This window comes from Myotis daubentonii, chromosome 7 (genome assembly GCF_963259705.1).
Source record: "Myotis daubentonii chromosome 7, mMyoDau2.1, whole genome shotgun sequence".
Taxonomy (NCBI): domain Eukaryota; kingdom Metazoa; phylum Chordata; class Mammalia; order Chiroptera; family Vespertilionidae; genus Myotis; species Myotis daubentonii.
The window spans coordinates 12,549,210-12,574,986 of NC_081846.1; the positions used below are offsets into that span (position 1 = coordinate 12,549,210).

The 25,777-nt window shown below is 38.6% G+C and overlaps 1 protein-coding gene across 3 annotated transcripts in view; it reads left to right on the forward strand.

The window, feature by feature from the left end:
- PARD3B (par-3 family cell polarity regulator beta) overlaps positions 1–25,777 on the forward strand; it is a 917,882-nt gene that overhangs the window by 455,834 nt on the left and 436,271 nt on the right. For all 3 annotated transcript variants that reach the window (XM_059702879.1, XM_059702877.1, XM_059702878.1), the window contains exons 5-6: positions 12,555–12,643; positions 22,780–22,866. In XM_059702879.1, the coding sequence (XP_059558862.1) occupies positions 12,555–12,643; positions 22,780–22,866 (176 nt within the window). The remainder of the gene's footprint in view (positions 1–12,554; positions 12,644–22,779; positions 22,867–25,777) is intronic.

Here is a 25,777-nt window from a genome sequence, read left to right on the forward strand (position 1 = left end):
AAAGTGAATGGCAAAGTGACTGTGGGAAAATACATGAAGCTCAGAGGAGAGAAACAAGTGCACATGGCCAGGTCAGGGCGGTTTGGGGCTGGATGAGAAGACAGTAAAATGCCTCTCTGCATAAGCGATGAGAAGGATGTTCTGAATAGCCCTGGAGCTGCCTTAGTCATAATGAAGACGGTGTACTCCTGGTAATTATAGAGGATTTTTCAAGGTAGAATGTTGCTTCCTAATTTTGAGAATTTTTGAAACATACAAATAAACTAAGCATACACAAAAAAATCCTGTGATATTTTCCTCCCTGAAACAGCTATGTATTTGGTCTGTTGATTCAAAATTTTCTGTAGCCCATTTCCCAGTGAAGATTTTCAGGGAAGACCAGCAGAGACATGTGTCTGTGCTGGCATGAGAGAAATGTGCGTGCCAATGACAGTACTCGCCTAATAATGCAGGTTTTCACGTTTATGCTCTCTTGTCCAGACCTGGAATTTGCATAGCTTTACTTAAAAGCATATGGTATATCTACTAGTGTCATAACCTGAAGAATTTTAGCCAGCAAAATGAGAGTGGGCCAGCTAGAAATGTCTTGCAATTGTGGAATTCTCCACACTCCCTCAAGTCTTCATATACTTACCAGCATTAAGTGATGGATTGTAGTTACACCGGAGACCCCCCTGCCATCAAACCACCCATTTTGACAGACCTGTGTTCTAAATATTTGAGAAGATGATGCGGTTTAAATAGAGATTAAATGGAAGAGAAGCAGATGTGTATAATACCTTTGATCGTGTGTTTGATGATGGGTGCATGATCTGAAGCAGATGCTTATGGGAGAGCATGTTTGTTGTCCAGTATTCTCACTCTTTCAGAAGAAAACAACATTATTCTGATGTACCTAAGTGCTGGGCTCAAGTGGTTTTGTAGTATTTTTAATAATAAAGAGAACAAAGGAAAATTAGCTGTAACTGGGTGGGGAAATAATTCAGTTATAAATCAAAGTGGTCATTGGTGAAGTGTTTGTGTCAGTGTTGTATTTTTTAAAAAATACATTTGTTTTTACCCTTATTTTCAGAATTTTTAAATTGTGTTATTAGAGTGTAAGATACGATGAGCATTAGTATAGGGGTTGCAGAATGTCCTTGTTGAACTTCTGAAGTTCCACAGTTCTAAGGATTTTAAAGCAGCTTTTCATTGAACATGTTTGAGTGGTTAGCAGCACACCCATTGGTGTTGGTTTTCTGCTGCAAAGAGCAACAGAGCAGGTAATATGTTGATCATATTAGCAGTGGTTTTCTTTAATTTTAAATTTTAAAAATTGAAATCTTTTCAATTACAGTCTACATTCAATATCAGTTCGTATTAGTTTCAGGTGTACAGCATAGTGGTTAGATAATAATATGCTTTACAAAGTGTTCCCCCTGATATTTCCAGTACCTACCTGGCACCATACATAAACAGTCATGGGGATGTAAATCACAGCATCGGAAACAGAGGGGATCTTATTTTCGATACCTAGATGAGATTGGTCAGTGTGTCTAGTCCACTCACAGCTCAAAAACAAAACTGAATTTGCCCCTTCTTCCCCACCTTTTTTAAAACTCAGAGCTGTGTTTTGACTGCCTGGTATCAGGTTCAGTGAAAACCACTTTATAAATTTCTACCAGAAACAAACAAACAAAAAACACAGACAAAAAGTCCCAGCAGGTACAATGTGTAAAGGGTATGCATTTAAGAAAAATTTTTTGAATGTGTCTTCTCAACTCTAAGTCAGAATATTGGCAAATCTTAACAACCTCATCCAAGAAAACACGAGAAACATATAAAGAAAGATAATGAGGTATGGAGGGAAAGTTTTAGTTTTATTTACTCATGCCTTAGATTTCTTCCTCAATATTTAGAATCAGTATTTTGAGAAAGTATAATATTTTATATCTCCATGAGAGCTTCTCAAAGAAAGCTTTCCAAGAAAACATTTGTTCAAATGAATAATCAGCCTTAAATTTATCTGTTGGAGAATGTTATTGTTTCTTTAGCAAGGGCTTCCCAGCCTATTTGGTGTCCCTTCACTGAGTTCTGGGGCATTTTATACCTGAAAAGGAGATAGAAATCTTCTTGTCTCCTTTTCATAGTTAGTGAAAGTGAGGACAGGGAATTGTAAGGTGTATGGTCACCAGGCAAAGCAATGAGAGAAATGTTGGAACTTCTGTCTCCTTTTTCTTAGACCGGAGCTTAATTTTACTACTGTACCTTGGCCTTTCTCCTTTCCAATTTATTTTTATTAAATCTATTTAACCATTAAGCATCTCTTGGACACAAACCAGATGGACAGAAAGTGTGGCCACCTGGGCATGGTTGAGAGTCAGTGGCATTTAACCTGTGCAGCTCAGCATCCACAACTGCTTGAGCTCCATGAGATAGTCACCTGGAAGGTTGTTGACTTTTAGTGCATGTCATTAATTCCAGAATTGTTTAAACTCTGCAGCTGTACCCCTCTTATATTCAGGTAACATACCTCGAGACTTAGCAGTGAGTGTGCGAATGTGTGCACACGCCCCACAAGCCAAGGTTTGAACTAGCCGTTTAATGTCAATGGTTTCATCTGCTTCCTGATTAGCAACAGACTAGTTACTAGATTATTTATAATCTAATTTGTTGTGTTCCCTCAAAATAACTTTTTAGTTTATAAATGCTATTATTAGAGCTCAATATCTAGAATAATGAAGCACTTGATAATTTTTCATGTAAAATATTTCTTTTAATGTTTCATGATATGATATTGTTTCCTCACCCCGTTTGCCTAAATCAGTAGCGAGGAGAAATTACAAGGTAAATATAATTAACATGCTTATGCACAAACCTGAATCTCAGAAGACACCAGTTCTAAGTCACCTTGGTTCTTTCTTTGACCCTTAGTTGCATGTGGGAAAGACATTAATCTTTTTGTCCTTGAATATGTCTGTGTATAAAGTTGGAACAGGACTGCCAAGAAATTATTTAGGATTACTATGCATATACATCTGGCTAAATGTGAAATCTTCAAAAGAAAGGTATAGTATATCCAAGACATTAGTAGAGTTTTTGTTAACATTATTGAAAGTTAAAAGGATCCATACAATGAATAAGGTCAACATTCATTAAGTCAACAACTGTTTACCTTGGGACCCAGAGAGAGCCCTGAATTGAGAATCAAGAATCATGGGTTCTGGCTTTGTCACTTTCATTGTCCCCCTCTCCTTTTTGGGTCTCAGTTTCCTTAGCTACCAAATGAGTTGATGAGGCAAGCTCAACAACACAGTCTTTACAGGGCTTTATTCACATTGTTCAGTTTTGTGGATCTGCACTGGTTACTAGACGGCAGCATTTTCAGAGTGTTGTTCCCTGGCTAGCAGCATGGGTAACTTGTTAGAAATGCAGACTCACAGGCTTCACCCTACACCTGCTTCATCAGAACATCACAGGGGCCCCCACAACTTGTGTTTTTACAAGGCCCAGGCGATGTTGATCTGTGCTAAAGTTTGAGGACCCCTGTGAAAAGTAAAGGAAGTAAAAGGCAGTTCTTATTCTTTAAGAAACTTATAACTTAGCACTTTTTAAATCTCTAGTTGTCTTGCCAATTTCTAGATTTGTGACTATATAATCTAATATGCATTATATATAATCACATTATATTATGTTATATTAAATTATTTCATTATATAATTTATAATATATATAATTACTTATTGTGATATACATAAAAATAAATTATGTGCATGTTAAATTGCCAAGACTGAAACATTTTGGGATAGTATCTATGAAGCCAACTGAGAGATTTTCCCATGAAATGCATTGACGAAGGCATGAAAAATCTATATTAGATCATGCTTGAATAACAGTGTTGACTACCAAAATGCATGTTCATTTCATATGTGTGCTTATCAAATACATCTTGTTTTTACTTTAGTACAGATATTCTTGTTCTAAAAAGTAAAACAAATATTCCAAAATTATGCCTAGGATTTTAATTTTAAAATTAACATTATGTTTATGTATGAGCACCAGGCACATAAGTATGGCATTCACATCTTCTCTGTATAATTTTTCTATTACTTTCATTCTAAAATTCATGTGCAATTTCAAAATAAAACACTTTGCAGTTGAATTTTCAGAATGCAAATCTTGTTTTTAAATGCCCTGAACTTTTGACACATAACTTAATTGCAGTTAACATTTTGTGGGTACATAATCTCAACTACAACTGAAATGCATTGGAGTGTGTGGGGATCAAGGCTGTATATTTTCACCTAGTATAAGTCAAAGGGACATCTATTTTAGTTCTCATCTGAGAGATGAAAAACTGAGCTGTAAAGCTATCCTATATAATAAAAGCCTAATATGCAAATCAACCAAACAGCAAAATGACTGGTGGAACAACCAGTCGCTATAATGCACACTGACCACCAGGGGCCAGGCGCTCAATGCAGAAGCTGCCCCCGGCCTGCAGGCCCCAGGCCAGCCAAGGTGGGTGCCAGCAGTGGCCCCCCCGATTGCCCTGCCAGACGCCCCGCAGAGGGAGATGATGAGTGGCAGTGGCAAGGGGTGAGGCCGGCCAGTGAATGGTGGGCGGTGGCAGGAGGCCAGGCCGGCTAGTGAGCAGGCTGGCACTGCCCCCCGATCACCCTGCCAGTCGCCTCCAAGGTGGGTGCCAGTGGGGACCCCAAGGTCGTCCTGCAGGTTTCCCCACAGATCAGCCCAATGCCGGCCAGACCTAGGGACCCTACCCATGCATGAATTTAATGCACTGGGCCTCTAGTTTATAATATTGTTTTATAGCTGTGGTCAACTAGGAGAAAGCAATGAGAATTTGGGTAGTGTTTAAGTGGTAAGTGTATTTGGAGATGTATAATTTAACAATACTACATAATGGGCACACTTTCCTGAATGGAATCAGTGACTTATACCAACTGTGAAATATGAAATGATAGTCTGGTGCCAACGCCACGATCACCCTGGAGAGAGAGGCCCTGCCTGGTGCTTGCCCTTCCATGCTGCCTGCAATCACTGGCAGTTGTTAGCACGGGTGCTAACAAAATGTAAACACCTTTACTTTCCAGATGCTGCTAATTGGTTTGGGAATATTTATGTAAGTGTTGATTTTAAAGCTAAAAATAGTGCAGGGATGTTTGAATCCAACTCATTCGAGCTGTCAGAACTGCTCCCGTGATCCTGCAAGTGTTGCTAAAAATGTTCACTTTTTTAAAAATTGTAGTAATTAAACTTGTCTCTTGTGAGAGCCATAGATGATATGTTCCCCATTTTGATAAAAGAGGGAAAGGACAAGGTTCTTAAAGGTCTCTGCCCTGGCTGGCAAGACACGACCTTCTGCTGAACTTGATCAGAGAGCAAAGGCTTGTTATGTGGCCAAGACCAAACACATCTGGAAATAACTGTGTGCCCTTATATGCTGTGTAGCTAATCACTTCACTCCATTTTAAGTTAACAGCAAAAATAAAAATTGTAATAATTTTATTGATAAAATTAAGTAAAGAGCTTCCCAAACCATTGTATTTTCTAGAAGCGAGTTTGAGGATTTGAAATCACATATGTGTCAAGTCTACAGTTAAAGAACAATAGTGGCCATTCAGCACCAGTTGTTAATACCTCTAGTTCAGTGGTTCTCAACCTTCTGGCCCTTGAAATACAGTTCCTCATGTTGTGACCCAACCATAAAATTATTTTCGTTGCTACTTCATAACTGTAATGTTGCTACTGTTCTGAATTGTAATGTAAATATCTGATATGCAGGATGGTCTTAGGCGACCCCATGTGAAAGGGTCATTCGACCGCCAAAGGGGTCACAACCCACAGGTTGAGAACCGCTGCTCTAGTTCTTCCGAATCAGATATTTTTTCCCTTTATTTCCAAATTTAAAAGTCATGGTTTTACAGATATGTCAAAGTTATTTAAGTAAGTTATGAGAAAAAAATTGATTTTAGATATTTTTTGTTTTGTGACTCTTTATTTTACCATGTAATTAATTTATTGAGGGGAAATGCTAAGCGCTCTTAAATTATTGCTTGTCAAACATTTTGTAATGTTGGGAAAAGTGACTTTATGAACTCTGTACAGAAATAAACAGCCTTGGCCTATAGTTCTTGACGCACTGCATTGCCACAGCATTGTTGACGTAAATTTGGAATTGGCTTTGTTTCCTTCTAGGATGCCCTAAACATTTGTCTGCCTGCCTCATCTCTGAAAAATATCAAAAACTTCTGTTACTGAAATATAAATAAATGATTTTGGCAAGTATAAGTACTGCCTGTTAGTAGAGGACAACCTATAGTTATTGCCCTTTTTGATAGCTGTGGCAAAATGAAGAGTTTTTTATGTTACTTAACTGTTGCTCTGGCCTGGTGGCTCAGTTGCTTGAGCATCGTCCCATGCACCAAAAGGTTTTGTGTTTGATCCCTGATTGGGGCACATATGGGCAATCAGTCAATGCTTCTCTCACATCAATGTTTCTCTCTCTTCCTTTCTCCCACCCTCCCTCTCTCTCTAAAAAATCAATAAAGCCCTGACCGGTTTGGCTCAGTGGATAGAGCGTCAGCCTGTGGACTGAAGAGTCCCAGGTTTGATTCCGGTCAAGGGCATGTACCTTGGTTGTGGGCACATCCCCAGTAGGGGGTGTGCAGGAGGCAGCTGATCAGTGTTTCTCTCTCATCGATGTTTCTAACTCTCTATCCCTCTCCCTTCCTCTCTGTAAAAAATCAATAAAACATATTTTAAAAAAATCAATGAAAACATATCCTCTGGTGAGGATTACGTTTAAAAAATAAATTAAATAAATAAATTAAATAGTTCAACTCATCTTAGGCATATAAATCTCTGTGTGGGTTCTTTTTTAAGTCTGTAGTCATTGACATGATTGCTCTAAAACTGTAGTTAGTTCAGAATTGCCCTTGAGCAGATTATTACTTTGCAATTGGCCCAATATTGCTTTCAAATTCTAATTGACATTTCCATATAATTGGAGCATTAAGTATGTTGTTGACATAAATAGAATCTTTACTTACCATCTAACTAGAACTAGAAAAAAAGTCTTTTAACCTTGCAGAATGTTGATTTGAACTAGAAAGTGTGTTCTTTCCTTAACGTTGGCAAGGGATCAACATGAAAGTTCTATGTGGAGTATGGAGCAAAAAGGCAAAACTAGATAGTTAAAACTTTAGAGCGAATCTCCCAACATTTCTTTGCCATTGCAAGGATATACACCTATGTACACAAGCCAAAAATAATATTTATTTCATCTAACTGCCACTATGAGCTATTCATGGTATTGTTAAGATGGTAAAACTCTCTAAATCCATCTATAGATTCAGTGCTATCCTTATAAAAAACCCAGCTGGCTTTTTTACAGAAATTGATGTCCCGATTCTAAAATACATTTGGAAATGCAAGGGACCCAGAATAGCCAAAACAAACTTGAAAAAGAACAAATTTGGAGAACTTAAACTTCCTGGTTTCAAAACTTTGTTCACAACTACAATGATCAAGACTGTATAGTACAAAAGAGAATTTAGAGTGCAGAAATAAACCCTTATTTTTTTGGTCAATTGAATTTTTATAAAAGTGTCAATACAATTCAGTTGGGGGAAAAATAGTCTTTTCAACAAATGGAGCAGGCATGACAAGATATTCATATGACAATTATAAAGTTGGATCCCTACTGCATACCATGTATAGCAGTTAATTCAAAATGGTAATTAAACTGAAACTAACAGCTAAAACCATAAAATTCTTAGAAGAAAATATAGGAGTAAATCTTTGTGACTTTATATTAGACATTATTTCTTAGATACAACACCAAAAACACAGGCAACAACAGAAAAAATAGGTAAGTTGGATTTCATTAAAATTCAAAACTTGTACTTCAAGAAAGTGAAAAGACAGCCCACAGAATGGGAGAAGGATCTGCAATTTCTATGTAGTATAAGGAATTTGTATAAAAGTATTAAAGAACTCTTACAACTCAGTAATAAAAATTCATGTAATTATACATTGCTCTAAAAAGATATATAAATGTTCAGTAATCACATGAAAGGATATTCAGCATCATTAGTCATTAGAAAAATTCAAATCAAAAATCACTTCACACGAAAAAGGATGGCTAAAATAATTTTTTTTAAAAAAAAGGAAAATAAGCATTGGCAAGGACACAGAGAAATTGAAATCTTCATTCATTGCTAATGGGAATGTAAAATTGTACGGGTACTTTAGAAATAGTATAGCAGTTTCTCAAAATGTTAAACACAGAGTTATTATATGACCCAACAGTTTCATTACCAAGAGAATTGAAAACATATGCCTACACAATAAATCCTTTTTCTTAGCATTATTTCATAACTGACTATTATTTCAAATGTTCACAACAACATTGTTCATAATCAGAAAAGTGCAAACAAATGGCCATCAAGTTGAATGGGTAAAAAAAAAAATGTGGTATGTCTACACAATGAAATATCATTTGGCCATAAAATTGAAGGAAATACTGATAGATGCTTCAACATGGAAGACTCTTGAGAACATTACACTACGTGATAGAAGCCACTTCCCTCATGATTCTGTTTATGTGAAATGTTCATATAGGCAAATCCTTAGAGACAAAAAGCAGATTGATTGCCAGGGGCTGGGAGAGGGGGAGTGGCGAGAGAGCAGGGAGCATGGGGAATGAGGGCTAAGAGGTATGGGGTTTCTTTTAGGGGCTTTGAAATTGTTCTAAAATGAGTGCTGTTGGTTGCAAAGCTCTGTGAAAAAGCTAAAATTACTGTATTGTACTTTTTAAAGGGAAGAATTTAGCCCAGCCGGCATGGCTCAGTGGTTGAGCGTAAACCTATGAACCAGGAGGTCCTGGTTCAATTCCTGGGCAGGGCACATACCCTGGTTTGGGGCTTGCTTCCTAGTGGGGGCGTGCAGGAGGCAGTTGATCAATGATTATCATCATTGATTTTTCTATCTCTCTCTCCCTCTCCCTTCCTCTCTGAAATCAATAAATATATATAGTTACATCCTAACTAGAGGCCTGATACATTAAATTCATGTAGGGGGCTCAGCTCTCACAGCCCTGGCCAGCCCTCACAGCCCCGGCTTCGTCCGGAATGTTGTCCAGATGGTCGTTCTGCTGTTTGGTCGAATTAGCATATTAGCTCTTTATTATTATACTAGAGGCCAAAAATTTGTGCACTTGGGGGGGGGGGTCCCTTAGCCCAGCCTGTGCCCTCTCGCAGTCTGGGATCCCTCAGGGGATGACCGTCTGCTGGCTTAGGCCCACTCCCTGAGGGGTCGGACCCAAGCTGGCAGTCAGACATCCCTCTGGCAGTCCGGGAGCCCTTGGAGGATGTCCACTTGCCAGTGGGGAGGAGGCCTAAGCTGCAGTCTGACATCCTTAGCGCTGCTGAGGAGGCGGGAGCAGCTCCCACCACCACCACTGTACTGGCAGCAGTTAGCCTGGCTTGTGGCTGAGCAGAGTTCCCCCTGTGGGAGTGCACTGACCACCAGCGGGCAGCTCCTGCATTGAGCATCTGCCCCCTGGTGGTCAGTGTGTGTCATAGTGACCAGTCATTCTGCTGTTAGGATCAATTTGCATATTACCCTTTTATTATATAGGAGTGCCTGGCCAGCCTGGGTGAGGGGCTGAGGGCCGATTTCAGACTGGCCACAGCCCCTTCAGGGGTGGGGGGGGGGGTCCTGCTGGCGTGCGTGGCCAGTCTGGGTGTGTGGCTGATGGCAGTTTGCAGGCTGGCCAAGCCCCCCAGCGGGGACCCTCACCCCATGAGGGTGTGGCCAGCCTGGGTGAGGGGCTGATGGCTGTTTGCAGGCTGGCCACAGCCCCCAGGCACCCAAACTCCCAGTGGAGGCTGGCTGGAAGCAGGTATCTGGGATTTATTTTTCTTCTATAATTGAACTTTGTTGCCATGAGCGGAGGCCTCAGCTGGCTCAGGGCTGGCAGGAAGCTTGGCTTCCTCCATCACCCAGGCAACCAAGCCTCCTGCTTGCTCCAGCTCCGTGGCTGCTGGCCGCCATCTTGGTTGGTTTAATTTGCATATAGTCACTCTGATTGGCTGATGGGCGTGGCATAGGGCGTAGCGAAGTTATGGTCAATTAGCATCTTCATCTTTTATTAGTGTAGATAGGATAAAGCTTTTATAAGAAAAAAAGAGTAGGTCTTAAAGCCCAGTAGTCAAGCCTTTGGAGCATTGCTCCTGAGGCCCTGCTGACACCTTGCCTGTCACCTCTGAGAGGTCCCAGCCCAAAACTGCCCAGACAGGTGGATTCTATGTCTTTGTCTCTCAGAACATGAGAGATAATGTTTATTTTTTTATCCATTAAATTTGGGGATGAGTTCTTAAACAGAATTTCAAAACAAACACTCTAGTCCTCGGCTCATTTATCCATTAACATTTCTTCAATGAAAACTGTTATGTGCTTAATATGTAGAGGACTAGACGAGGGCTCACCCCTCGTAGAGCTCCCTCTTGTGAGAAAGAGGCAGATAAGAAAGTTAATGACTTTGACATAGATGCTGTCACCAGATGTTTTGCCATGTGTGATAGTCAGAAATGCAAATATCTTGTTAAACTGCCTTCTGAAGTATTTTTGTAACCTTCCCAACCCTATCTCTTTCATATGTAAGCATCCTTCTTATTTATATGCATGTTTGAAAGCTTTCAAAGACATTTATCTTTGAGATTAGAAAGAATTAGAAAGGGTTCTTTCTTTAGTCTTATGGATTTTTCTTCCCTTCCTTTATCTCTGTGAGGAGAAGAAAACAAATATTTTTTAAAAATCTATGTACACCAAGTCCTTCACAAAACTGCCAGTCCCTAAATGAAATGTTGCTACTCAGTCTAAAAGTGAAATACATTTGTGTTTTCTTTTGTTTTTTGTTTGTTTGTTTGTTATTACTCGATGCACTATGACAAAATGCTTCAATTGTATTTGTGTCTTATTTTCTTCAAGATATTAACCTAATTCTGTTGTGGCCAACTCTAAACTATTGTTCTTTGTTGTTTTTGAAATGGTGCATTCTGATCCAGGAATACTCTGTTCACAAGAGGGATTGCTGATAGTGGGTCATCTCCACGTGGTTTGTTGTTTCATTGAAGTCTGAGTCCATGACTAAAGCTATTTATTTGTGACCCTGCTTCTGAAGAGTGGTGTATCTGCAGAATTACTCTATTAAAGTTCAGTTCCAAAGCCTAATGGAGAACTAATCCTATTTAATAAAGAGGGAATGTGCTAATTGACCCTCACACTGTTGCAAAGTTGGCGGCACCCACAGCCAATAAGGAGGGAATATGCTAAATGACTGTCCCACCCTCAAAGATGGTGGCGCCCACAGCCAATAAGAAGGGAATATGCTAATTGACTGCCTCGCCCTCAAAGATGGCAGTACCCACAGCCACAAGATGGCAGCACCCAGTCCCCTCAGCCCTGCCAGGTTAGCAGGTACGTGACAAGGACGGGCCCATCCCCAGGCAGGCCAGGCCCCTCTGCACGCCTGCCTCCAGAGTCCCCCAGTCCCCTCAGCCCCCCAGCCACCCAGGGCCGACCCAAGGCACAGGCAAGCCTCAGATGGCGGCTGCCCAGCCACTCAGGGCCGCCCGAGGATCAGGTAACCAGGGCCGGCCGAGGCTTGCGCTACCAGCAGTTGCAGCAGCAGAGGTGTGATGGGGCATTGCCTTCCCCTCATTGCCGGGTCACCTCCCGCCCCTGAGGGCTCCTAGACTGTGAGAGGGGGCCAGCCGAGCTGAGAGACCCCCCCCCTCCAATGCATGAATTTTCATGCACTGGGCCTCTAGTGTCTTACATAAGTGGGGATCTATATCAGGCGTGTTTTCCAGAATCTATCCTCTCTTCTACGTGACATCAACTCACCTTTGCCACTGTCCTGGAGTAAAGGGCCTCTCTGACACTCTTACCTCTCAGTAGCAGAGTGTTTACCATTTTAGAAATTAAATGATTCCTTTTGGTTTCTGTGATGATCATCGTTAGAATCAAAGTCTCATAACTAAGAAAGAACTCCAGATTTCTTTTTTTTCAATATTCCTATTATACTTTTGACAGAAGTGACCTTGCCAGGCAACATTTTCCCCCCATGATTTTTGCTTTCTTTATATTTTAGTGTCACTGGGGAGGGGGGTGCAAGCAAGTACAGTACGTTAAAGCTAATACATCACCACCTGTCAATGACTCCTTCCCCTTGGTACCCCTTTACCTTGCTGATTGAAAACATTCAGTCCCCAAAGCTTATAGTTGAGTTGGAGGAAGCTAAATGATGTATTCCTAAGCTCTTAACATATTGCCTTGTGTAAATGGCCCATTTGAGTATTTTAGAAATCAAATGGGAGAGAAAAGAACATTGAATGCCCTGAAAAGATTAACACCTGTTTCCAGTCTTCAGAAAAACTGGAGCATGCTGTATATAACCATTTACTCTCTCATGTTGAGACATTTTATTCAAATTTTCAATTCTATATGCAAAGCATCCACATGTTTATGGGTTTGCTTCTCTACAGGATTCCACACAAAACTTAGAAGATGGAGAAGTTATGAATGGTGTGCAGACAGAACTACTGACATCACCGAAAATTAAGGATGCACTGAGGTATTCTCTTCATGTGAATGGAATATTTTCTTTCAATTCAATATTTGTCCCTTTAATAGTTCATAGATGTTTTATTTTTTTAGGAAAGATGAAGATGATTAGAATAGTGGAATGAAACCTATCACTATTCTAAAATTACTTAATTACTCTGTTCTTTCATTTTCTTTATATGATTTGAGAACTTCTGGACAAACATATACAAATGAACTCCATCCTTCCAACTCTGCTGCAACCTGGATTTCATAACTGCATTTGCTTTCTCTTGGAACAGCAGTTTAAAGTACACCTTTCAGAGTTCAATTTGGTTGAGTGTTTTACTTTGATGTTAATTCTTTGAGTATTGCTTTGCATTGTATTTTAACTATTTTGCAATATTTTATTCGATGTATATAAAATGAAACCAGCCAATCAACCAAGATTTTTCATAGTTTTAATGTAACATATGAAACCAGTTGCTCTCGTGTTTACCAGTACTTCTTTTCTCGGCACTAATTTCCAGTTCTGCCCTAGCTACTACCTGGGTTCAATTTCCAGCCCTGCTGCTTACTGGTTCTAATTGCTTAGGCAAGTCACTCATCTGTCATTGCCTTCATTTCTGGTCTGTAAAATAAATAATAATAAATCCATTAGAGGATTGGTATGAAGACTAAATGAATTAATATATGTAAAGCACTTTAAACAGTGCCTAGGTCAGAGTAAGCCCCGTGAGTATTTGCTACTGTTGCTACCACTATAATGTAATTACCATTGTCTATATTACTATTATAATTACTACCATCATGATTAGTATCATTTTTTAAGTTGCTTTAAATTTTGCATAAGGAAGGAATTCCATATTTAATAGATGCTTGGCTTTAGCACTAGAAGGTGATGCTTCTGAAGTTGATGGTCGCTCATTCCTTTAGGCAACAGATTCCTTTAATTCCGTGCAGTTACTAATGAGTGCCAAGCATTTTACATGGCATTGGCTTTTAAAATATATGTGACCATCCTTTATTATTCTGCCTCACTGTGGATTTTCCTCAAGCTTATGGTTGATAGCTATGTGAAATTGTTACTCTTTATATAGGTTGTTTCTTTGACTAATGAGCTGCACAATAATAAAAATTTGGTACCGAAAATCTCCAGGGCAATGTCTTTTTAGAAGCTTGATAAGATTGTTTTTGGAGGTAGGCATAATGAGTGTAATACTCTTAATTCTGTTTGACTTTAATTTCACTTTTTGTAATGTTTGCTTTTTGAAGTTTGCTAACATCTTGGCTAAATGTTATGTGGATAGCTGTCATAGAGCAAACAAATTGTGCGGTTTAGGGCTGCAGGAATAAATTAGCTAAGCTTTTGCTAGGTATGAGGAATTGAGACAAATGGAGTTTAGGAATTTTAAAAAAGAATATTCTTTAACAAAAAATATATCAGTACAAGCTTTCACATGAGTTATATCATTACCTCTAGTAGGCTAAGGAAGTACCAAGTTTAGAACAATTAACTTCTAGAGACCCAATCTGCATCCATCACTCCTTTCCCCAAACCTTTTGACTTCAGTGTTACCTGTTTTGTGCACCTTCTCAGGTGCGAAGGATCTTAACAACATGGAATGTATAGCTAGCAGGGGAAACTTGGAGGTAGCAGTTCTAGGAAAAGACACTGGTTTAGCTGGTATGGAATGAGGAAGAAGCAGCTGAAGAGAAATTATGAAGCCATTTAAAGCTGAGTTATTTGGTCAGCATTCTCCAATACAGGTCTTGGAACCAAACAGCATATTTGTTAATTGGATGACTGAATGGATAAAATGCCCTGATCCATAAATCATAAACATAACTATTAGCTGCTTTCCCATTATTAACACAAACATCTTTATTTACAGAAAAAAAATGACAAATAGACTAACCTCTAAGTGTCATCTATCTCTGATGAAGCAACATTCAATTTATTTTGATCTTAAGAAGACAATGAAACAAGAGGTGTCTAGTGGGTGAATTTTCTTATATGTAAAATTACACCTTAGCTTCTCTTTAAAGAGCAAGTGGTGGATGCCAGAGACCTTCACCTCATTCCTAATTTCTGTCTTGTTCCTGACCTGCCCTTATTTCTTGACACTCCCCCACACTTGCCTCCTTCAGACTTGCCTCTTTTTCCAGGCTTAAAACTGCCTTCGCCTTTTATCCCCTCTTCTCCTTTGCCTCTAATATCCATTCATTAAGCAAATTATTGGCAGAGCCCATCTGAGAATATCTTGAGCCTTTCCCCATGTTTTTGTGCTATTTTCCTATAATCAGTGCTCAAGCATTATTACCTCTCAGATAGATTCTCGCAAAATTTACTAATTCCTTTCTCCAGTACCAATCTCTCCCATGTCTTTCCATTATCTAATTGATCACACATATCACCACCACTTATATATAACTAACCACAGCATTTATCACAGTGCCCCTTCATTCTAAAACCTTTAGCAACTCCGTTTCTACAACATTAAGTGTGAATTTTTCAGCGTCGAATTTGACATGTCATTCTGAGATTTGATCTCAAACTAATGGTTCAACCTTATCTCCTACCCATCACAATCAGTCAGTTGACCTATCTTTCTCTTACCTTCTCTCCTTCTGTTTCCCTCACTCTTTCTATCTTCCCTTCCTTCGTCCCCTCTGACCCCCAATTTGTGTGCCCACAACATACTGCTTCACAATCTCAGTGCAGAATTGTGTGCATGCCCTGTCTACTCCCTTGCTAACTCTTTGGGTTGAAGATATATTTGCCCTGCTCAGTTCCATCTCAAATGCAACCTCCTCTCAGAAGATATTCCTGGTCCCAGTTTTCCTTTCTGATCCAGTTTCCTCTTTCTCTGAATCTCATGAGAAAGTGCCCCCGATTTGAAAAACGTCATAGTGGTTTAAAACCACTGATCTGGAATGCAGTAAGTTCCAATTTGAGGCCTGACTACCTTGTATGACTGGCATGATGTTGGACAAGTGATTTAGCCTCTCTAATGATCAGTTTACTTAGCTATAACATGGAAGTGACATAAGCATTTATACATTTGATATGAGTACATGTTATAATACCAAGAATGCAACTAGCACAGGCATCCCAAGTTAGAGCTTGCTTACTTTCACTGAGAACATACTACTGTTACTACTACTTCTGTTTTATTGCTTTGTATTCTTCTTTTTATTACCTTTCTTAACCTGCCGCCTAGATTATGAACTCCTCAGGCTCTTTGTTTTTTCCTTGCAGAACTTCCCCATTGGAACTACTCACTATTTGTTGAATTCAAGTGAATTAAGTGAATTCCACTACCACCAACAGCAAATTCTTTGTTAGATGTTTACTCAGTGTATTTGCATTGAGAGACCACTTACATCAGGTGGGCTTCAGTCTCGTATGCAAGCTGTTCTGGGATGTCCTTTCTGGACTCCATCACTCACTCCCTTGTATATGATAGACTGGGCATCGGTCCCTAAAGGCCACCGACCGCTGCCTTCTATCCGCCTAGTACAGCCTCTGTCTTCTCTCTCACTGTCAGCAGTCTCATCGTGAAGAAAGGTTCCTCAGCCCTAAAGTATTTAAAGATTTATTTAAAAAGTCTTACAAAGGAAATAAGTTGAGAAAAATTGTAAAGCCTGAAATAGGTTATTCCTTTTTAATCCATAAGCTTACTTGTTCCCTCAGAACGTTCTGATAATCATACTAATAGCTGATAGTTATTGGTCCCCTTGTATATAGCAGATACTGATATATGATGTATATATTAGCTTCTCTATTTTTTTTTCTTTAAAACCAACAACTCTACTAGAGATTTATCTTAATTTCCCATTATACAAATGAGGAAACATGCTTTTGGTCTTAGTTTAAATTATTTACTCAGACACTTGACTTAACATCACCACTAGGATCTACTTGCTGTCTAACTTCACAAGTGAATCATGATTTCTTTCTGAACCAAACTGTCTCCCCATCCCTCCCCCGAGTCCAGTCTCCTCCTACTCTAAACGAGTGGCCTCACTGAGTTAAATCATTGTAATGTTAAAAATGCTGTCTATCTGCCTGGAGTGAAGAAATTAGACCTACAGACTCCTGCAGCTCCTGTTGTAGCCTCTCCCTCAAGCTGTACTCCTCTCCTCATGGTGGAACCAAAGGCAACGCTTTCCATCTAGTTCTTGCAGAGCAGCTCATTTGTAACCACTGATTCTGCATCTCCTCCCATCATTTTGTTCTAACGTCTTACATAGGTAGCAGCTGGTTCCTGTGGTTATTGAATCAGTTTTGTCAATTGGATCTTAGAATGTTTATCTTGTTAATACTTTTGGACTTGATGCTTTGTAACTACCTGCTTCTGTTTAAGTTTGTCATAGGAAGCTGTGTGGACTTAGCTATTTTGACTGTAGTAAAATCTTCTGACTTTTACTTAACTGAAGTATTTTCATTTACCCCACAATTCATTTTTTTGTCTGTTTTCACAAGTAGTATCCAATCCCGTTTTCCTTCTACTGCTAAAATATCCCTTTCATCTTATTTTCTACATTTTCCACTCTTAGCCCTCCCCCAATCCTATCTAATAAAAGACAAAAAGGGTAATTAACCATACCTCCGCTACGCTTCCCATTGGCTAATTAGGGCAATATGCAAATTAACTACCAACAAAGATGGCAGTTAATTTGCATACGTAGGCACAATGATGGGAGGCGAAAGGGGAAGGATGGAAGAACAGTGATCGGAAACCCCGGCCTCGTGATCGCATGGCAATCAGAGGGAGAGATAGCCTGCGTCCCAGTGGTCGCCATGGCGATCGGAGGGCGAGAGAACTGCATCGGGATCCGAGAGCCCGGGCGCAGGCGAGGCGGCACCCCAGCACCCCAGCACCTGACATGCAAAGGTTGGGGATGGAATGATTTTCCCAAACACATCTGCAAATATCCTGGGGAAGGCATCACTGAAGAGTTCACAACAACTCTCTTACTTGGCAAGGGAGAAAACAGTTGGCGACGGAAATAATCCCTTACATCAAAGTTAAGGTCCCTCTGAGTAAAAAAGAATATTGGCAACGTAAAGGAGGGAGCAGGCAAAAATAATAGGTTCTCATGACTTCCACTGAAGTTTGAGCATATGACAGAGTCAAAACGAACATACAAATTAAAACAGACAGTGGACATTCAAATGACCCAAATCAACTGTCACTGTTGGTCCCAATAGCAGCAATGCTTATGTGATAATATAGTTTAACAAACATACAGAACAAGTCACCTGATAAAAGAGGTTCGGCTTCTAAAGTAAATTGAATATGTTCTTTAAAAATTCTCATGTCCTCCCCTCTGACTATAATTCTTAATTTTCCAATCAGAAAATTACCCCAGGTGATCCAGTAACATGTAGAACTCCAGTAACCTAACTTATTTAAAAAAACAAAACAAAACATCCCAACCATTTTTAAAAGTATTTAAATTGATATTTTAGGGTTAAAATTATAGAAGATATTTAGATCCAAATATATTTTCTGAATAGAAAATGTTTCAGTTTTTTATTTAAAAAAAAAACATAAAAACATAGTGACACATTTTCCCAAGAAACTCTGAATTAGTACCTTTCCCTCTAACTTTCTTCAAATTAAGAGAATATATGGAGTTCCCTATACTGCACAAGTTTTAATGAAAGAAAATAAGACTTTCGAGCATCAAATACATGTTTTCTTATTTACAAACATATATACTCTTCTTTCTCTCTCTCTCTCTCTCTCTCTCTCTCTCTCTCTCTTTAAAATATATTCTTACTGATTCAGAGAGGAAGGGAGAGGGAGAGAGATAGAAACATCAATGATGATAGAGAATCATTGATCAGCTGCCTCCTACACGCCCCGTACTGGGGATCAAGTCCACAACCCGGGCACGTGACCTGACCTGGAATCAAACTGTGACTTCCTGGTTCATAAGTCGATGCTAAACCACTGAGTCACACCGGCCGGGCCCAATTCTTATTTATAAATTCATTCCAAGGACATATACAGCTTGAAAAGCTTAGGAAATAGTTTCAAAAAAACTAGCTTTTAAGTAACAAGAAAACAGTTATAGAAGAAAGTTCAAATTAAAAGAAAAAAAATGTTTTAATTTATTCAAGAGTGGGAACATCCTCCATGAAAATGTGTACCTTGACTGTGGATGGCTGGGTGGCCTTATCACACCTTAGGAATTCAAATGCTTTTTACAATGAAAAGAAAGAGAGTTTCATCTCATTTCTCTCCCAGGGTAGATGTCTGTCAATAGAAGGTGGACATCAATGAAAGGAGGGGCTTGCACAATTGATCCAGAAAGTCAGCAATCTATGAATAATCCAGAACCGAGTATTTATCTCCTCTGCCACACACCCTCCCTCCCAGCCAGTGAGCAAGATAATTACTCTCAAGTCAAGCTAAGTGCCCCCCAGTCACAGTGGACCAATGCTGACATACAAAGCATACAAATAATTCTCACTCTGGCATAAAAGTGACAACTTTCTTGGAAGAAAAGCAGATACTGTAAATTTCTCAAAGTCTTCCTGAAACATTTTTTTAAAGTAATTTTTACTTCTTTAGAAAAAATGCATACATGGCAAACCATCTGTAATAAAAGGCCCATTCTATAAAATTTTACCTGGTCCTACTCATATCTGCAATCATAACCATATTTACAGACAAATATATCTATGCTAATAACAGAGTAATATGCTAATTAGATTGGGAGACCTTCCAGGAGACCTTCCAGATGTTCTTCTGGACAAAGCCATGGTGGCGGGGCCGAGGTAGAGGCGGTTAGAGGCCAAGAGGGGAGGGCAGTTGTGGGTGATCAGGCTGTTGGGGGGCGGGGTCATTGGGGGTAAGCAGACCAGCAGCGGGGGCAGTTGTGGGCAAGCAGGCCATCAGTGGGGCAGGCCGGCAGGCAGAGTGGTTAGAGGCAATCAGGCAGGCAGGCAGGCAGGTGAGCTCTTAGGAGCCAGCAGTCCCAGATTGCGAGAGGGATGTCCGACTGCTGGTTTAGGCCTGATCCCTGTAAACTGGCAGTAGAATATCCTTCGAGGGGTCCCAAATTGGAGAGGGTGCAGGCCAGGCTGAGGAACACACCCTCCCCTGTGTACGAATTTCATGCACCGGGCCACTAGTCTATATATATAAAAGCCTAAGCGACCGAATGGCTGAACAACCGGTCAACCAGTCACTATGATGCAAACTGACCACCAGGGAGCAGACGCTTAATGCAGGAACTGCCCCCTGGTGGTCAGGGTATCCCACAGTGGCAGTGCCACTCAGCTGACTGAACGGGTGCTGGACGCAGGGCTCACAGCTGGCCACCACAGCCTAGAGACCATAGCGGAGCGGCAGTGAGCCTACCAAGAGGCGGTGGCATGCACAGTGGAGCCCAGATGAGCAGGAGCAGCAGGCGGCGTTGGACTGCTGGTTTTGGCCCGATCCCCACAAGCTATGCCAAGGGACCCCACTGGTGCATTTGTGCCAGTACATAAATAAATGTGTGCATATCCTGCTCACTGGTCCCTGAACTCTATTCTGTAACTTACCTAAACAAATAGCACTGATAGCTATTTTCACTCTATGAGGTACTGTGTCCAGCTCTACTTGCTGTGTTTATCTTCCACGAATGGTGTATAGAGAGATTTCTATGGAACTCTATCAAATTTATATAATACTGAGGTTTGGGGTTTTTTAAATAAATAAAAATATATGTACTAATCTCTGAGGCCCCCTTTTTAAAAATGCTTTTCTTTTTGTCTTGAAATGAAAAACAGATAACAATTTATAAAGAGCATGGTGGGATGGTATGCATAAAACTTACAATGCTTGTCTATATTAACTAGATCAAATTCCCTGTAAGTGCCTGTATATTACAGTCAACAGAATTGAAAGTCTTGTTTGTTTCTAATATAAAAATACTTTCATCGTAGTAATATAACAGTTGTCAAATATCCCTCAAGCCAAAAATTGTGCTGTCCTGTATAAAAATAACATAAAAGTTCATTCTGAATTGTTGAAAAATAAAATCTTATAAAGTAGAAGTGAAACTTAAAAAATGCGTCCCCCCAAAAAGTTTTAGTTTTTAAAACAAGATTGATTACTGTAACAGATGATAAGATTTACTTTATTAAGTGAATGTAAAAATACAGGACTAATAAAGAGCAGACATTAGTGTGACATATAGAACTTAAGTTTACACAGGGTTTTTGAGGGAGGTAGAGAAATATTTGCAAAAGAGAAAAAATGAGAATCCATAAAGGCATCCTAAAACTTCTTAAGCTGAAATCTTGAAGTCTATACTAGACTAAACACTTGCATTCCAAAAACCTTTATATAATACATACGAGTGCCATCTATCAGCATGTGTGTACTTAATACATTTATTAGGAAAGATAAGTGTTATGCTCTAAGGGCAAAACTATAAAAGTACATCATAAAGGTTGAGATAAAGTTTCAATGGTTAAATGAGATTTTAGTCTCTGTTTTTAAAAGTCTTTAAAACAATACCGTAACCTTAGAACGTGAATGTTTTGGTTTAGTCTTTCTGAAATACCTCCAAAAGCACTATATATCTGTTATTATATAAAAATGATTGCCTTGTGGTCCATTAAAAGCTACATAACATTCTCTGCCCGCCAAACAATTTTTATTCATGACTTATAATGCATCCCTTTACCTCGTATTTTATATACATATATTCATATAATGTCCATATTCTCACACAGAGAGTACAGAGAAGAATCTATTTTATCCTATGATATTATCACTCTAAGATTTGTTTTGTTTCTACCTTTTATTCCAAGCCTCTGCTATAACCTGCTTGACTGAACAAGTTTTAAATATATCAGCAATATCTGAGCAAAACTCGTCTGAAATTTATTATCAGCTTTGAAATTCCATCACATTCCACAAATGTCGGAAAGTGACATGCTCTCCCTTTTTTTGCCGTTTTTAATGATAATAGGTTTCAATGAAAACACATTAAAAAATAAGCCTAATCCTCTGATGAGAATATATTTAATGTATTTATTTTAGATTGCTGATAATTTAGAGAATATTTCATGCAGAGAGTTCATTAGGCATTTGCTGTCTTAATGCTGTTCTCAACTTTCCAGCAAGGAGCCAAATTTCACCATTTTCAATTTGGAGCAGGAATGCATTTGTAGCAGCTGTAGCTCTTAATTTGACATCTAGTTTCAGGTCATTTTCATGTAAATAGAAAACAATAGAAACCTGCTTACAATTTCCATAACTGGGATGTTTGCTTCAACTTTATCATTTTTCCTCTGGCAATTTTATTTTCTCTCTCCGGGATTAAAAGAGCCAATAATTGCTCACGGTTATTATTTCCCATCTATATAAAAACGTGTTAGTTCCACATTTTATTACTCAAAAGCTCCCAGGGTCTTCTACATTTCAGTCATACACACTATCTGTTAATGTGTCTAGCTCCTCCTCTCCTTAATCTGGAGTAGGTTAGGCGGGTCAGGCTTTCTATTTCTTTCTGTAATACATTTTCTCCAGGCTTTATAACTTCTTTCCTGCCTCTAAAAAACATACAGAGGTGAAAATTTGGAATTGTTCCATTGAATACAACTGATGCCTTATTAAAAGGCAACTTTAAATTTTGATTTATAATGCTTTGGACATGCCTATATATATTACCAACTGTGGCTTCACAGTTGTAAAATCTAATTCTATGCTTTTTCTATTAAATACATATTTTATTTCATTTTTCCTCTTTTTGGGGGGAAATCATACTTTATGATTATGCATAGCTGTGCTTAGTTCTATGTATTTTATCATCTATACAGTAATTTTCAAGTGTGTCTCAATGGGGAAAATTTTTATTTTTTTGTACATCCTTTTAAATATGTTGATTTATGTAGATTAAGTAGGAAGTTATTTTTGTAGGTAGTCATTTCCATTTGTTCCTCTTCTAGGAGAAAAAATAAGAAATCAGAAACTCTTTGAAGCATTTTATTTCCCAAATCTTCTGAACATTATCAGTAAATCATGCACTCCTTTGATTTTATCTCTGCTGTTAAATTTATAGAAGTTGATATAATCCTAAAATCATTTTTTTAATGTGCTTCATCTGTATTTTTTAGCAGAGACTCATTTATGTTCTCTTTTTCTGCCCCAGTGATATGACCAGAACAGTGGAGATTTCTGCCGAAGGAGGCCCCCTGGGAATACATGTAGTGCCCTTCTTTTCTTCTCTGAGTGGAAGGTAAGATGCTTTACTTCTATCAGGAGTTCATGCTAATGGAAACCTTGAGCCCAAACATTTCTCAGAAGAGGATTAAGTGTGTATCTTTGTTATTCAAATGGACACCTCAAGATAATACTTCTGTTGGCCACGTATGTGTTAGAAAGAAAATGAAATCATTTGTTTCTAAGATGCAATGGAAAAGAAAAAAAATCAATGACACTTCCTGAATTTACAATTAATTGTGAAGTGCTTTCTTAATGTATTCTTATCAGTAATATGTAGTAAACAAAATCCTTAGAAAAGATTTTAATATATTGTTAGATGAATATTGCAACTGAATTTTTTAATGTTCTAAAATACACTTCAACAAATGAATATAGTAATTCCAAACTGATATTTTCTGATATTCCTCAGGAATATAGATTTTAGAATAATAAATAATATAACATATCTAATCATATCAAAAGCTGTGTGTATTCTGATGACGTTAGCTATGGTAGCAAAATGTCATCATGCTAGTTACTTAAAAAAAAATAAAATATAATCAATTATAAATAACTTACCATATCCTTTTAAAATTTTACACTGGCGAATGTTAATTTAGATTGTGTCAGCATTTCTTGAAAATACTGTCTACCCAATTGGATACTGATGGATATTAAATGTGTACCCGAGAGCTAATATTAATACTGTTATAACAACCATACAAAACTAGTATTAGATATTATGTCACTTTTCAACAAGATACTGCCTTTAGATTTCTATTGACAAGGACTCTCAAAAACTTAAAAGAAAATCAGTATTTCATATGACATGATTTTAAGTAGTTTGCTATATTTGTTTTCTTAAATTAAATGCATCATCAAAAAGGCACAACACTTTATTTCAGCTTAGGAGAGACCAAAGAGTAGAAAAGTCAGTTGATTTTCTCAAGGTCGTACAAAATCCAGATCTCCAGACTAGCTCTCACTCCATTGCTCTATCTAAAATAGAACTTTTCCCAAAGGTTATATAGTATTAATTTACTGGTTCTGAATATTTATTCAATTCAGGCTGCCATATAGCAGGAAGAGCAGGTTTAGGCCTGATATTTTGGTTGGCATCGTTTTCAGCAGGTAGCCATCTGCTACCTGTAATTGCAAAGTCATCACCTTTTTTTTCTGCAAATAACAGCTGATGCCAAGCTGTTACCGGAATGGATGCTCCTGAAAAAGAAATGAACTGAAAAACCGGTGGCTCTTATTGTCTCATTTCCTGTATGTGTTAATAAGGGTGTTTATAAATGTTCCGGGTGATGGCACAGGACAAGCGGAGGCTGTTTCTGATAGACAGAGAGAGTATTTACCCAGTTGTCCTGAGGAAGTCTAATGGCTTTTGGCAGAAGTGCAGTGGTAGAGCTTTGTGAAATACCAGAGGGGTGACAGTACAGGCCCTTCAGCTTAATGAAGCTGGAGTAGAACGTAAGATCATCCCAACGTCCAAAACGTGAGGGAATATACAGTGTGATCATCATCATACTTCATTTTCAATGGTTTGGAAAACAGGTTGACCCTCTAGACCAGCAATCACCTTCTCTCACTTCAAATGAGGAAAACTCACTGGAATTTATTGATTGCCTCCCTTCTCCCTCCTAGTTCTGACTTCTCTAGCATAAGCCTCCTAGAATAGTGGAAAGAAGGTTGGACTTGGATTCAGAACACTTGGTTTTGAATCGCGGTGTTCTCTTTTTATAACTTTGAGCAAGTCCCTTCAATTTGCCTCTTGTGAATACCTATTTCACATCAAGGTTATGAGGATTAAATGACATTAAAAATGGGAAAGCTCCTTGTAAAACACACACCATATGAATGTGTAAATGGTCATTATTATTATTATTTTGACTAAAACAGAAAAGCTTAGTTCAACAATGAACTTTTATAAGTTCATGGTCAACTGTTCAGGAACTTAGTGAAATAGTTGTGTAACTTTTTTCTGCTATCCACTAGTATTATAGAAAGGAAATTTAATTTAAAAACATAAAAAAATAGTATGGACGTGGAGACATGAGCCAATAAAAGTTAAGAAGTAATGAGTACAGGCTGAAAAAGCACACTTAACTCAACCCATGTGTCTACATGTAACTGGGTATAGAGCGTGTCAGACAAGTGTCTGACTTCATAATGCCATATGGTTTCACTGTGAGAGGGGGTGGGGTGAGCTAAGGTCAGAGTGGTATACTTAGTTCTTAATTTCCTTCCATTTATTGGTTTGTGTCATTATTTTAAATTAGAATTTACATTTAATTATTTACTAGGACTACTGTAATTGGCTTTGCCTCCAAATTTTTTTTTTAGAAAAATACTACCACACCTGTTGTTGAATTAGAAACCTAATCTAAGCTAGAACACCCTGAGTACAATATAGTGGCTGTTGTATTAGATAAAGCCTCAATAGATTCATTGGCTATCACTGCACAGGGTGCTAAATGCTGCTTGTATGGAGGACTATTGGCTTGCACAGTAAAACACAAACAAACAAATATATATATAAACAAACAAATATATATATAAAACTGAGTTTTGGCAGGTAAAAAACAATGTAATTTTATTTTTTTAAAACTCAATGTGGTTTTGTTTTATAATTAAAGTCATTGAATCTCTTTGATTTTTAATAAATAACAATACTGTAGCTCAGTTTCATAGGAAGGACAGCTAAATATGAGAGAGAAGAAGGAAGGGATGGGTCAAGAGAGACACAATGTGAGAACTGATGTTTAGATCAGAATGCTAAGCTGGGAGCGTGGTGGAGGCCATGTGATGCAGTGGGAAGAATGGAAGGCGGCCAGGGAGAGGGTGGGTTGGTGCCTGAATGATTCTCAGAAGACCAAGGAGCAATTGCTATCCCTCTGATTCTTCGGGACTATGGATTTCAGCCTCCTTTATCACTGCTC